The following is a 14905-nucleotide window of genomic DNA, read 5'->3' on the forward strand; positions in this document are numbered from 1 at the left end:
ATCAGAGTGAGCTTTCCTTCCTCCAGTTCATCCCAGGCTTTAAATTTAGTTGCAACAATGTGTTTCATATCTGCAAGAATGTGTTAAGTGCTTGTGTTGGGAAATTCAGCAGTTGATGTTGACCGTTGCTTGCGTCGTTAATCTGTTTGAATGACATGGTTGCTTTCTGGTTTGGTTGGAAAACTGATGGTTGTTGCTCCATTGCAGTTTAAGGAGATAGCTCAGGTTTTTCGATAGAGTTTGTCGATAGTCTGCTTCCTTGTGTAACCTTGCATATAGTACAGCCTTGTGTTACGTCTTCTTGGTTTCTCTTAGTGTATTGTTGTCCTATTGAGTACTGTAATATTCATCTCAGTTTTTATTTTTTTTGACTTATGGCTTGTGGTTTAAACTAGTCTTCTACCCAGCTTGTCCGAAATTCAGCAGACTAAATTTTTAGTTTTAATTTTTCAGACTGCATAAGGTTAATTTGGTTTGAAACATGAAGAGAAAGAATTATCATGTTGTTGATTTGAAGGCTTTCTTGGAAAGAGTTGCTGCAAAAAACAGACAAACTGAAAATCAGAACAATTTGCATGCTAGAATATTCCATCATTACTCCTTGTCTCTGTCATTGCAATCTACCAGTATATGCCATCAAGTACATATATACACAGTAGTAAACACAGTTGTAGAATAATGACTTACAGACAACACAATTGTACCATCTTATCCTTTACATTTTTTGCAATATACCATGCTTCTACTTTACATTTGTTTGCTCCTTGTTCAATATACCCTGCTTCTCCTTAGTTCAATTGTACAGTACTCCATGCCAGCTATTTTAGGACTGTTTGTTTGGGTCCTCCTTATCCGAGTTTCTCTTGTATTGAAGCTTGGAATTCTCCTATTTTGGTTTCCCGGATGAGGTTAATTTTCTGTGTCTCGACTCGACGCCTTTGACGGACAAGGCTTGATGGGTCATTCAACCATGTGTCATATGTATTTCCTGGGATAATTATGTGATCATCCACAATTACTTGGGGGCCAGTCCTGCGTGCTTTTCTCTTTGATGCTTTGGCTGGTTGTTTTGCCTCGATCTTCTTCTCCTGTTTAGGCTTCTCTTCTTTTATTCTTGGCTGTATTGCAGCTTCAAATTTGCCTATTTGTGTTTCCCGGATGAGGTCAAGTTTCTGTAAATAGTAGACATAAAATTCTGTGAGTAAGATGCATCAGTTTAGACCTATCTTAATACAAATAATTACAAGCAATAGGACATTGACATACAGTCTTGACTCGACGCAATGGTCGGATAATGCTTGATGGTTCCTTCAACCATGTGCTATATTCTTTTGCTGCGATAATGGTGTCATCGTCCACAATTATTTGGGATCTTCCTTTTCTCTTTGATGCTTTCTTTGCTTCTGTAGCCTTGATTTGTTTCTCCTCTTCCTCCTTTAGTTGCTTCTCATATTCCTCTATCAACTTTAAGGTTTCTTCATATAGTTCGCTATCAACCTCTAGTGTGTCAGGCAAGTTTCCCTCCTTTATCATTTTGTCCTTGCCCATGTGAATTAGCTTGTACGTATTTCCACCCTGGTTTTTCATAATCTGCACAAGGACAGACTGCAAGGTGACATACACTTTGGCAAGTGTATTCATGTCATATGCATCGTAAGCTTGTTCTACTGATTCTATCAATTCTTTGAGAGTATTAGGTGCACTCTCAAATGCCAAGGATTGGATTGAACTGAAGAAGCAGAGATCCAGAACATTCACATCTGGGGAGTTAGGAGGTTGAAAAGTCAACCTAATATCCAATCCTGAAGCTTTTACGGTGGCTTGAAAAATAGGATCATCAGGCGGAACATGTGTTCTTGCATTGTCCTGTTGTATCCATATGGTTCCCACGTCTCCATCGTCGGGCCATACTTCAACAATTGCTGGAATTACCTTCTCACAGAGGTATTCCCGCATCACCTCTCTAGTAACATTGAGATTCTTTAGCATCAAATCGCCTTTTGTTTGATACTTTGAGTTGTACTTGGCCACATCCTCTATGACAAAAGCCCAAATTCCGACCTTTCCATCAAATGTCATATTACCTTGTGCATCAAATCTTGGTCTTGCAACCAGAGTTAGGAACATCACCTTACCGATGTTGTTATGGTTATGGATAGTGCGAACTGGATCCGGTTCTTCTGGAGTTAGGTAATATGTTCGATTGCGCTTTGTCATATCAAACCATTTTTCATCCATATGCATTATGTTCCCCATCATTTTGAAGATAACCTTTGCATCTGTTATTGATGGTTCATCTATCATTGAGATGCAATATAGCAGTCTTCTTAGTCTATTTTCCAAAGATAGATATGGCTTCAGACTATTAGTATGGCGCCTTAAATCGCCCCATGCCAACCGTCTTTGTAGTGTTGAGAAAGGGACACCAAGGGACCTTGCCAGCGCCCTCAGTGTACCCCTTTGGTTCAATGGAACTTGAGGAACCCTTTCATCCAGATTAAGCTCTCTCCTCTTTCTTCCACACATCTTCCGATTATTGGAGAAATCAACCACTTCATTCCTGGCCTCTTGATCCATTGCCTTCTTCCATGCCTTCTCGACTGACCGAAGACTTATTCCCAAGAGTTGAGCCACATTTTCTTTATCTGCCTTCACAACAGGTCTATCTTTGCCTAAAGCTTTCAATGCAATATATGAGGCAAATTTGCTTCTCTCTGGCACATCTTTACGGCGCCGCTGCAAATTACGTTCTTCTTCTGGATTCTGGTCTAGCTCCGCAGCTTGTTCTTGTTCTGGATTCTGGTCTAGCTCCACAGCTTGTTCTTGTTCTTGTTCGTCTGGAATGTGACCTGGCTGAGCAGCTTGTTCTTGTTCTTCTGGAGTATGTGGACTGAAGTTCAGATCCAGAACCCTCCCTACATCATCCTCCACTTCTGGAGGAGTTGAGTTGATATCAATGAGCAGGACCATTTTCGCGTATTATGGACCAGCTGCAGAAAAGAAATCCATGTCAGTACAATGTTCCATATTATAAGCATGACTGTAGCATACTACTGATGGTTAGTATTGTGTAAGCTCATCTAATCTTCTTGTTCCACTTCAGGTATGAGGAGGAGCAGTTAGTGGAGAAGCACACCAACATCGCCGCAAAAAGCACGACAACTAATATGATTGTTACCTTACTGTCCATTGCATGAACATCTGCTTTACATCGAGATTCTGGCATGATAATAGTGATTCATGGCAGCTACCTAAACTAAGCATTACATGATTACATGGTCTGCAGGATTTTATACTGATTGTTACTTCCTTTGATGCAGATCACAAGCAGAAGATGGCGTCGGTGTCCCTGTGTCCAACAACGTGGTAACCTGGTAGTTATGCTGTTTCTGCTTATGATCAGCGGATACCAAGATACTTTGATCCCGGGGAAACTATATTGGAAACTTGCTTTAACTGTGGATTGTTTGGACACAATGCGAAGCAGTGCACGCAGGTTGGTCTCTCTAGCTCCGAGGAATTATCGCTCGGTGACTTGGGTATGTCCACTCATGTCCTTGACGAGCTCACTGTATGCGGTTTACTCATGCCCTTGACGACCTCAAATTTTGAGTTCTCTGAATTTTGGTGAGCCTGACAAGAAGATGTGCACGTTTTTCAGGAGCTACAAGAACGGGTTCATGTGGCACGACCTCGCCGAGGATGACCTCGTCCTCCCGGCCACAGACGGCGAGTATGTGCTCAAGGGCTCCGAGCTCCTGGACCAACCTTCTTCTGTGGTGTCATCTTTTGCTTGTTTAAATATACAGGTCAGTTTTACCATGGTAGTAATGGCAACCAGAAGCAGCAGAGCAGGTAAGGAAGGCTAGTAAGGAGTAGTATGGATTGCTTATGTATTGTTTATGTTGATATATTCAGTCATGGTAGTGTTTGTGTGATTTTGGTGCCAATTTATTGGGTGCTGCCAGGTGCAACTTGTAGATTATTGGGTCCTGCCAATTTACAGTTGAAGTTCTCTTTTTTTTGGCCAAACTAAGATTCAATGACATGATATTCCCTTAGAGCAGCCTACAGACATGATATTCACAGTTCAAACTGAAATGTGTAGGGAGGCCGTGGCATCCTTGAAGATAACTGGCGGTATCACTGGAAAAGATATGCTGGATCAGCGCAGGTTAGTTGATGCTGGAGTAGCGAAGATACAAGTGGCATATTTGGTACTGGCTATGATGGGAGCAGTCTATTGCAGTTGCATGATCCTATCCAGGGAAAGGAGCTCCCAACTGCAGAAACAGGTGAGACCCTCCTCCTAACCAGCATTGACAGATGAACATTGACAGATGACCCATTCCTGACGCAGCTGAGGAGCCCCTGGATGGAGAGCCTCTGCTTGTCTCCCTTCTACGCCAGCGTTCTCAATTTCTAGAACCAGAGCAATAGCAATAGTAATCTGCTTTACGCCAGTGCATTGACAGATGAACATGACCCAGCTACGTGACTTCTTGGTTCCAGGGTGCAGGTGGTGGGCTGGCCGCCCGTGGGCGTGTACAGGAAACCAGCGGGCGGTGGGCTGTACGTCAAGGTGAGCATGGACGGTGGGCGCGTACCTGCGTGCGGTCGCTGGGGAGCAGCGGCGCGCGGTCACCGGGGAGCAGCAGCGCAAGGTCGCCGGGGAGCAGCGGCGACGGGAGCAGCGGCGCGCAGTCGCCGGGGAGCAGCGGCGTGTGGGCGCCGCGGTCGCCGGGGAGCAGCGGCGTGCGGTCGCCGGGGAGCAGCGGCGCCGCGGTCGCCGGGGAGCAGCGGCGCGCGGTCGCCGGGGAGCAGCAGCGCGCGGTCGCCGGATGCGAGGAACAGGACGGGAGGACCTGATTGCAAAAGTTTTTAAAATTTTAAGGGGCTTTCTGTAAAATTGAATTAAAATGCCCGCCCGCCCAGTTTTTCGGGTCGGAGGGAGTATCAAAAATCCAAATGTAGCAAACTATTTGTACTATATAATCAAAACAGCATAACAAAACGAGCAAAAAAATCTAGTATTGCAGGCGGAGGAGGTCGGGGTAGGTGGCGGCCACACGCAGGGTGGGCAGAGCAACGACCGCGGCGCAGAAGCTGCGGACCCTGCCGGAGAAGACGGTGCGGCGGTCCTACTCAACCTTGCTGGCCCTCACCATCTTCCATGGCAGCCTCGGCTCCCCCCGCCTGGGCCGGGCGTGCCTCCACTAACCACCACACTCGGCGGCGCAGAGGAAGCAGGACGGCGCGGCGTGGCGGCGTCGCACCTGCCAGGGACTCGGCGGCGCAAAGGAATCAACCTCCTCGCACCAATCGTCAGATCGACGGCGCAGTGATGCTCGCAGCTGCGACCTCCAGCCACCAACCATCAGATCCATGGCGGCGGTAGCCTCTGCGGCGGTGCGCGGCAGGGGAGATGCTGGTGTGGTCGAGAGGCGGCGCTGTTGACCATGGCGGTCGGAGGTAGAGTCTCTCCGGTGGAAGCCCTCCGTGACTCCGGCGACCTCTCGCTCGCCGGCGTGATGCTGGCGACGGCCTCCCCGAGCGGTGCGCGGGAGAGGGAGGTGCGAGAGAGATCGAGGGTGTCGAGGGTGTGACCATGGCGGCCGGAGGAACAACCTCGCCGGTGGAAAATAATCCGTCGATTTTCCCCATCTCCTGGCAAGAAATTTCACATGGAGACCGTGCTAGAGGATAACGATGGGGATGAGGAGCATGGGACCCACCACGTGTACCACTCTTTTCACCAGACACGGGGACACGCGTCATGCTGTCAAGGCGGAGGACGGGACGAGTCTGATCCCCCGGGGGAATCAGATCATTTTCCTTATTTTAATTATCTCTTTTGTACTTAACTACTTGTCATATCATTTTGTGTCTTAAGTTACTCTACTTTATCGACCTGGCCTCTCTCATGTTGGGAAAAAACCGTTGGATAAGTTTATAATACTCCGTAGTATAGTAGAAAAAGGTACCATAGAAAACCTCAACCGAAACAATGAAGAAATCAGGGGATGAATAATACTCCAAAGCCCTGGCAGGTGTCAACACTCCAGTGGAAAAGGGTTGACCAACTATGGCTGCGTCACTGATGATGAACACGCCCACGCACTACGGCTTCCCAGTACCCGAACAGCCACAGTGTCCCGCAGGCATCCTGCTATATAAAGAGCTTATTGTTTCACAGGAAGGAGCACAAGTGGAACACAATTACTACTAGCAGCAAGCAGAAGAAAAGAATGGCAGGTGAAGGAGATCTGAAGCTGCTCGGCGGGGACGCGAGCCAGTTCGTGGCCCGCGTCCGCATGGCGCTCAACATCAAGGGCGTGTGCAGCTACGAGTACATCGAGCAGGACCTCTTCAACAAGAGCGAGCTCCTCCTCGAGTCCAACCCGGTGCACAAGAAAGTGCCGGTGCTCATCCACAACGGCAAGCCCATCGCCGAGTCCCTGGCCATCGTTCAGTACGTTGACGAGGTCTGGGACACTGCCGGCGCACCCATCCTCCCCGCCGACCCCTACCAGCGCGCCGTCGCTCGTTTCTGGGCTGCGTACACAGACGACAAGGTATGTATATTCCAAACATCCATTCCATGCTTTTGAACTGCTGCTGGTTCCAGTGTTCTTCTTTTCTTCTGAGATGCGTGTGCCAATGTCGCCGTGTGTTCCTTGCAGCTGCTCCGTGCCTATATCGGCGTCAACGTAGCGGCGACAGAGGAGGAGAGAGCGGAGAAGGTTAAGGACACGGTTGCGGCAATCAGTCAGCTGGAGGCGGTCCTGGCAGATGGCGGGAAGGCCTTCTTCGCCGGCGACAGCGTCGGTTACCTGGACATTGTCGTGGGATGCCATTTGTCCTGGCTCGAAGCCTTCAGCAAGATGTACGGCGTGGTGTTGCTTGACGCGGCCAAGAGTCCAATCTTCGCCGCGTGGGCGGCGAGGTTCGGGGAAACGGAAGCGGTGAAAGGGGTGGTGCCGGAGACAGACACAGTGGCGGAGTACGCCAAGAAGCGTCGGGCTGAAGCTCTCGCTGCAAAGCGAAAGAACTAGTGATGGAGAATGTTGGATCGGTTGAATCCCATATCTCGCGGCAAAGACAGCGACAGAGATATTTTCTTTGAATAATAAAGGTGCCTAATTCTGTTTTGGTTGTACCATCTACCCCTATCTATCCACAGTATCTATATATCTGTGTCTGTCTATTTATATGTCTATCTATCTATAGTCTACATCACGTCAAGAGTTAGAAGACATCAAGAAACGCCCCAAAAGAAATGCAAAACTTTCATGGTCATTCTACTAGTTCTTTTTTCTCAGAGTTCATTGAAGCCTGACTCTTTCGGTAGTTCAGTTCTGCTGATAAGCGGGAGAAAACCCTAAAACCGTGCCGCCGCCACCCCTCTCTCCCCTCCCTTCCCTCGCCGTCGCCAGGCGAAGCCTGGTCGTCGTCGGTGGCCGTGGGGACCTCTCGTCCTCTTGCGCGCACGGGGGCGGGGGGTGGGGGAGAAGGGGGGGGGGGGAGGGTGGACGCGGGTCTCCCTTCTCGGGCCAGGGCGCGGCCTTCTCGTCGGGGGCCTCGGTGGCGGCGCTCGGGCTCGGCTCGACGGCGGCACGATGGACGACGAGGTGGTGGTTCACGCCCCATTGGTGGATCCATGCCGGCGGTGGAGGTACGGGTGGAGGCGGGCTGCAAGGGGAAACCCTAGATCCTCTTCTCCTCGCCTCTCCATGGTATCGGCGACCGGCGGTGGTGGGCTGGCTGTTCGGCTGCGGCGTTGCCCAGACGTGAGCGGTGTCTCCGAATTACGCGATCTGCGCTTGGTGTCTCTGGCGGCAACCTTGGCCAGCCTGGGATGGTCGGCGGCGTGGGGGGGACGACCTGATTAAGGCGGCGGTCCTAGGGTCTCTCTTGGGCGAAGATGAAGACCTGCCAGAGGCCTGCCCTTCATGATCTGGCCGAAGTGTTGAGTTCCGGAAGGCGCCGCCAGCAAATGTAATAGTGCTTCTATTGCCTGGAGTTTGCTGGATCGGTGGTATTCGTTCGTGCGCACCCATGCTTTTATTCCGACCGTTTGGTTCTGGAGGGAGCCGCGTGAAGCACTTTTCTATGTTGACATCAAGTGACAGCTGATCCATGATGAAGTTAGAAGAAGAGAATATCATGAAGGCCGGATTGGAAGACTAGCTAATGGAGGTGTCTTTGCGCTGTTGAGGGGCTTGCTTGGTGTTTCGGACTTGCAACAGTGGTATGAAAGTGGGGGTGGCAACACATGTGAAGTTCGGAGTCTTACCTTTCAGAGTGAAAACCCAATGTCTGGCCTTAACTGGTTGTGCCTGTCAATGTCCTTGTTGAAAACATTGTTTTGAGAGCGGAGACTATCTTCAGGGTGAAACCTAAGATCTTTGATCGGACGACGACGACCCTTCTTAGAGGCGTCACTTTTGAAGAGTCTGAATTTCAGGTGTTGTCTTGGTGGTGAATGTATTGCTGTTGCTAGGGCTGAGATACTGTAGCGAGATTTTTATTTCGTAGTTTTTTTTGAGCCGTGTGCATCTGTAATGTTATAGGGCATTGCGTTGTTGTGGGTGTAATTGGTATCTTTTGATATTAATATATTTCCTTATCGAAAAAAATTCTGCTGATAAATTTGCTCCTTTTCTACGTGTTTTCAGCATTAGCCTTCGAAATTTATATGCACGAACCCCCGGCGCACTCGTTTACTCTGGCGCTAGCTAGGTAGCAGGACAAGCTGAAGTTTTTACGGAAGAGAAGCTTTCGTTTTCGTGATGCAAGGAAAGGGACATGAATACATCATGATGTCGACGCTTTGTTCAGCACTAGTATCTGGTGAAGAGATATTAAACACTAGTACTATTGTTCAGCACTCCGTTGAAAAACACTTGACTGATTAAGGTAAACAATTGCAAGCTAACGTCAGTGCTGACGCACATAGCCACGTACACATGTTGCTTTACTCTCTAGGGCCGGCGCTATATTTTGCGGGGACTAAAGGCAAAGTTGACGACAGGGCCGCTTAATTGCAGCTTCAACAAACGGATAACAGAGTAATTAACTCTGAAAGATTCAATAACTGACTGTTGTAGTTGTTCCTCTTCATAGTTGATTTTATCAAAATGCTTCTTCCTTTTGCTTTGACCTTTCGCATGAAATTTTGGCTCTATGCCCATATCTGATGCAAAGGCTGAAAGCTGGTTCCCAATATGCGGGTGGGTTCTGAAATTTCTTTCTTTTTTCAAAATTCGAAACTGGAAAAGGTTGCAACTACCGTGATCTGATTTCATCGTACGTTGCGTCATTAGTGATGCACATATAAATAGTGTTGGCAGCAACTTTCAGACTTCAGCTAGTAGTATGCTTCGTGCTATATAAATAACAAAGCAGTGAGGTTACTCTTACTCACGCACGGATTAAGAGCACAGGTGAAAACGAACACAGGGAGCAGTAGAGAGAAGAGAAGAATGGCAGATGAAGGACACGTGAAGCTGCTCGGCGCGGCGGTGAGCCCGTTTGCGGTCCTCGCTCGAATGGCGCTCGAACTGAAGGGCGTGAGCTACGAGTACATCGACGAGGACATGGGCAACAAGAGCGAGCTTCTCGTCAAGTCCAACCCGGTGCACCAGAAGGTGCCCGTGCTCATCCACGAGGCAAGCCCATCTGTGAGTCCCTAGCCATCGTCGAGTTCGTGGACGAGCTCTGGGACACCGCAGGCCGCTCCATCCTCCCCACCGAGCCCTACCACCGCGCCGTTGCTCGTTTCTGGGCTGCGTACACCGACAACAAGGTGCGTATTTTCCCTTCTGTGCTTTTCGACAGACGGTGTCAGTGTTCTTTTTTTTTTGTTCCTTTCGTATAATCCGGGAACCAATGTTGCGGCGTGTTTTTTGCAGCTATTCCCTGCTTATTTCGGCATCCATAGAGCGGCGACGGAGGAGGAGAGAGCAGAGAAGACTAACGAGGCGATCGGGGTGATCAGACAACTGGAGGTGGCCCTAGCGGAATGCTCAAACGGGAAACCTTTCTTTGCCGGCAACTATGTGGGTTACCTGGACATCGTTGTCGGATGCCATTTGTTCTGGCTGGAAGCGTTCAGCAGGATGTTCGGTGTGGCGCTGCTTGACGCGGCCAAGACTCCCCTATTCGCCGCATGGGCCGGGAGGTTCAAGGAAGTCGAGGCGGCGAAAGAGGTGGTACCTGATGCAGACAAGGTGGTGGAGTATTTCAAGAATAAGCGTCAGGGGTAATCGGGCTTCTGGTACGGCAGCTATGTTACTGGCTTTCATGTCAGTCAGAGCATTAGCATGTCGGATCGGTTGAAGCTCATGTAATAACAATTAACAAAGTCAGACATTCTGTCTATCTACATATTGCTTTCTATTTTTCTATCTATCTACAACTATAATATCGTCTGGAATTAGAGGACGGGAAAGCCATTGGCAATCTACTTGTCAAACTGTGCTGGCTCTTATAACAACCAGTAGTTCTTATTTATCAGAGTTCAGACAAGCCCATCTTTTTTTAGCAGTTCACTTACGTTGAGAACATTGCTTGCTCCCCTTCCTGCGTGTTTTCATTGGCCACCGCGTAGAATCGTATTCACTGTGCCTCGACAGATGCGGGGAAGTTCACTCCCGCGCCACCGAAGCAATTGAAAAGTAAGCATAACACATGGTCTACAGTGAGAAGATGATATTGGAAGAAAGCATAACGCATGGGCTGACGCTGTGCGAAAATGTTATTGCGACTTCATGGCTAAGTCGTGACAAGCTAAAGCTTTTATTCATCAAGAGAAACTTTTCCCCTCCATCCAACAAAGAGAACTTAAATAGGCCATGAGATGGATGCAATACTTAACGGAACAGGCATTCAACAACAATCATTAGTATTGTCCAGCAAAAGTCCAGTGACTAGCGCTTTGTTTGGATGCAGTGAATTGCATCTGTAATTGAATTAGTCCGGAAATTACAATTCCAGGATGAAAATAAATTGGCTCCAATTCAAATTATGTTGTTTGGGTGCGCGCTTTGGAATTTGTTTTTGAAATCAAATGGTATACCCAATTCCAATTCCTGTTTGAATGTACAAATTGAGGAATTTGATGTTTTGTTGAGTTTGGACAATATAAACTTGTGCATATGTCAAAAATAGCATGTGTATATTATACTATATATATTATTTCCATACATATTAAAACATTAAAATAATCATAATGAGATGGAAATTACAACACGACATGACACAAAAAAGTTGCCAGGTACCAACAACAGTTAAACATGGATAATATTTTTTCTCTAACAAATATCACAAAGTTGGTAGTTCTTGTAGCACACAAATATCACACATGTAGCATAAAGTGCATAATTCATAAATAAGAAAGTAGATAGTATTTTATAACAACCACCACTCATCATAGCAACCATCAAGGCAAGGTCAAGAGCCATGGCTTCTTCATTTTCTCGGGGAGCGCTCAAACAAGCGCTCATTGATGATCATCTTCTGATAAGCTTTAGCAGATATGAATCCTCCAAACATATCTTCTTTACCGCATCATAGATTTCAGTTGGAGGAGTTCCCTTTGGCATAGGAAGTGGCTCAGTTGCTTTCAAAACTTCATCAAAATATGTCCTTATTTCTCCCATCATGCACAAGTAGCTTCCCCGGTTTGTGACCTTTTCTAAGGCACTTCTGGAGATTCTTCAGGACCTGGTGTGACTTGTTCTTGAATAGACTCAACTCATGTCCTAGCACCTGCACCCTTTGCATGGTCTTTTGAATATATAGTCTGGATAGCTTTCATCACCACCTTGTTCCTGTAGCAACATGCATCCTTGTTGGCCTACACAATACATGACTATGTTAAAATGGTAATCCAGTTTCAAAAAGTAAGCATAAAATAAAATTAGTGTGAAGCATCTCAACATAACGAGACCGTACTTCATTAGTGTCAACCTCCACCATGTTTTTTTTTCTGGAATCCCATCCAAAACCACTCTGAGCAAGCATCAATGCTTGTCAAATGTTTCAATTCTTGATTAAATTTTGTCCTTTGTGATGTCAAAACCACATGTCTCCTTCACATGATTAATGCAAGCATCGTACATATGTAGCTTTCAACAATTTTGAGCATAGTCACCATTTTTGTGATGCTCAACAAGGGTTTCCAACAATGCTATGTTCTGTTGGAGATATGTCCGAGAGGCAATAATAAATTAGTTATTGTTATGTCTTAGTGTTCATGATAAATGTTTACACCCCATGCTATAATTGTATTAACCGGAAACATTAATACATGTGTGTTGTGTAAACAACCAGAGTCCCTAGTAAGCCTCTCGTTTAACTAGCTTGTTGATTAATAGATGGTCATGATTTCCTGATCATGAACATTGGATGTTATTAATAACAAGATCATATCATTAGGTGAATGATGTGATGGACAGACACCCATAGTAAGCATAGCATAGCATAAGATCAAGTCATCAAGTTCATCTTGCTATAAGCTTTCAATACATAGTAACCTAGTCCTTTGACCATGAGATCATGTAAATCACTTATACCAGAAGGGTACTTTGATTACATCAAGCGCCATGATGACCCACAAGTATAGGGGGTGTATCGTAGTACTTTCGATAAATAAGAGTGTCGAACCCAACGAGGAGCAGAAGGTGTTGACAAGCAGTTTCGATGAAGGATTCACTGTAAATGCTCACAGACAAGTATTCAGGGGGTTTTGATATAGCAGATGAATAAAGTACGAGTAAGTAAAATGCGAGAGAAATAATTGCAGCGAGTGGCCCAATCCTTTTTAGCACAAAGGACAAGCCGGTTTGTTTACTTATAATGACCAAACGTTCTTGAGGACACACGGGAATTTAGTCTAGTGCTTTCGCTTCAAATAGCTGATTAATCTTCATTGTTTTGATAAGTGTTGTGTGGGTGAACCTATGCTAATGCACCGCCCTTCCTAGGACTAATACATACTTGTGATTATACCCCTTGCAAGCATCCGCAAATACAAGAAAGTAATTAAGATAAATCTAACCACAACCTTAAACTCTGAGATCCTGCTATCCCTCCTGCATCGATATACCAACGGGGGTTCAGGTTGCTGTCACTCCGGCAACCCCGCAATTAGCAAACGAATACAAGATGTATTCCCCTAGGCCCATAAAGGTGAAGTATCATGTAGTCGACGTTCACATGACACCACTAGAAGAATAACACCACAACTTAAATATCATAACATTGAATATTACCCAACATAAATCACTATTAACATTTAGACTTCACCCATGTCCTCAAGAACTAAACGAACTACTCACGAGATATCATATGGAACATGATCAGAGGTGATATGATGATGAATAACAATCTGAACATAAACCTTGGTTCAATGGTTTCACTCAATAGCATCAATAACAAGTAGAAATCAATACCGGGAGAGTTTCCCCTATCAAACAATCAAGATCCAACCCTAATTGTTACAGCGGTGACGAGGTGCAGCGGTGGAGATGGCGGTGATGATGATGGAGATGATGGTGATGATAATCCCAATGATGTCCAGCTCGATGACGGTGACGATGGCGTCGATTTCCCCCTCCGGGAGGGAATTTCCCCGGCGGATTTCAGCCTGCCGGAGAGCTCTTTTCTCTCTGGTGTTTTCCGTCCCGCAGAGGCGGCTGTGACTCTTCGCGACTATCCCCTGGAGCTTAGGTTTCCGGGACGAAGAAGTACGCGAAGGAGAGGAGGCCAGAGGGGGCTATGGGTCCCCTCCCCACATGGCGGCGCGGCCAGGGCAGGGCCCGCGCCGGCCTATGAGGGGGGCCCATGGCGGCCCTCCTCGGCTCCTCCTTTTGGCTCTCTTCGTCTTCTGGAAAAATAGGATTTTTCATATAATTTCCGTCAATTGTTGATCTTCCGAAATATTGCATTCTGACGGCGCTTTTTCCAGCAGAATCCTGACTCCGGTGCGCGATCCTCAAATAATCATGAAACATGCAAAATAGATGAAATAACATAAATATCATCTCTAAATATGCAATATATCAATGAATAACAGTAAATTATGATATAAAATAGTGATGCAAAATGGACGTATCACGCCACTGCGTAAATGGGTGGTTATAAATATGGGATTAAGTATTCGGAAAGTATGAGTTGAGGCATATGGATCAAGAGTGGGATTTGTCCATCCCGATGACGGATAGATATACTATGTGCCCTCTCGGTGGAATGTCGTCTAATTAGCTTGAAAGCATGTGACTAGGTCACAAGAGATGACATACCACGGTACGAGTAAATAGTACTTGTCGGTAACGAGGATGAACTATGGAGATACCGATGATCGAACTCGGACAAGTAAAATATCGCGTGACAAAGGGAATCGGTATCATATGTTAATGGTTCAATCGATCACTAAGTTATCGCTGAATGTGTGGGAGCCATTATGGATCTCCAGGTCCCGCTATTGGTTACTGATCGGAGAGGAGTCTCGATCATGTCCGCATAGTTCACGAACCGTAGGGTGACGCGCTTAAGGTTCGATGTCGCATAAGTAGATTTGGAATATGAGATGGAGACCGAAGTTTGTTCGGAGTCTCGGATGGGATCCAGGACATCACGAGGAGGCCCGGAATGGTCCGGAGAATCAGATTCATATAAGGGAAGTTGATTTCTAGGTTTCAGAAAAGTTCGGGATTTTTCCGGTGGAAGACCAGGAAGGTTCTAGAAGGTTCCGGGGGGGTCCACCATGGGGCCCACGACCTAGGGGGTCCAACATGGGCCGAGGGGGTGCATCCTAGCCCTAATGGGCCAGGGGCACATGCCCCTCAAGGCCCAAGTCGGCCAGCCCACTAGGGTTCCCCAAAACCCTAAAGGGGATCAA

The 14905-nt window shown here is 46.9% G+C and overlaps 2 protein-coding genes, 1 long non-coding RNA gene and 1 pseudogene across 3 annotated transcripts; 3 read left to right on the forward strand and 1 right to left on the reverse strand.

Moving 5' to 3' along the window:
- Positions 1 to 511: 511 nt before the first annotated feature.
- On the reverse strand, positions 512 to 3023 carry LOC127310025 (uncharacterized). The gene is made up of 2 exons (XM_051340728.2): positions 1267 to 3023; positions 512 to 1172 (listed from the first exon to the last, which is right to left on the reverse strand). The coding sequence occupies exons 1-2, from the start codon at positions 2968 to 2970 to the stop codon at positions 849 to 851; spliced, it is 2028 nt and encodes a 675-aa protein (XP_051196688.2). The 5' UTR covers positions 2971 to 3023; the 3' UTR covers positions 512 to 848.
- Positions 2787 to 3793, forward strand: LOC127301640 (uncharacterized). The gene is made up of 3 exons (XR_007852317.2): positions 2787 to 3009; positions 3104 to 3539; positions 3662 to 3793. It is a non-coding gene; the product is annotated as an uncharacterized lncRNA (long non-coding RNA).
- A 2417-nt stretch (positions 3794 to 6210) lies between these two features.
- On the forward strand, positions 6211 to 7195 carry LOC127310032 (probable glutathione S-transferase GSTU6). Its single transcript, XM_051340735.2, has 2 exons — positions 6211 to 6575; positions 6684 to 7195. The coding sequence occupies exons 1-2, from the start codon at positions 6249 to 6251 to the stop codon at positions 7053 to 7055; spliced, it is 699 nt and encodes a 232-aa protein (XP_051196695.1). The 5' UTR covers positions 6211 to 6248; the 3' UTR covers positions 7056 to 7195.
- A 2290-nt stretch (positions 7196 to 9485) lies between these two features.
- Positions 9486 to 10443, forward strand: LOC127301701 (probable glutathione S-transferase GSTU6; annotated as a pseudogene).
- Positions 10444 to 14905: the final 4462 nt, after the last annotated feature.

This window comes from Lolium perenne, chromosome 1 (genome assembly GCF_019359855.2).
Source record: "Lolium perenne isolate Kyuss_39 chromosome 1, Kyuss_2.0, whole genome shotgun sequence".
Lineage (NCBI taxonomy): Eukaryota > Viridiplantae > Streptophyta > Magnoliopsida > Poales > Poaceae > Lolium > Lolium perenne.

Excerpts from the sequence above, each read along its gene's own strand:
- LOC127310025 (XM_051340728.2), bottom strand. The coding sequence starts at position 2,970 with ATGGTCCTGCTCATTGATATCAACTCAACTCCTCCAGAAGTGGAGGAT. Across the intron at positions 1,173-1,266 it reads CATTGCGTCGAGTCAAGACT|AAACTTGACCTCATCCGGGA; the intron begins GTATGTCAATGT and ends TACTATTTACAG.
- LOC127310032 (XM_051340735.2), top strand. The coding sequence starts at position 6,249 with ATGGCAGGTGAAGGAGATCTGAAGCTGCTCGGCGGGGACGCGAGCCAG. Across the intron at positions 6,576-6,683 it reads CTGCGTACACAGACGACAAG|CTGCTCCGTGCCTATATCGG; the intron begins GTATGTATATTC and ends TGTTCCTTGCAG.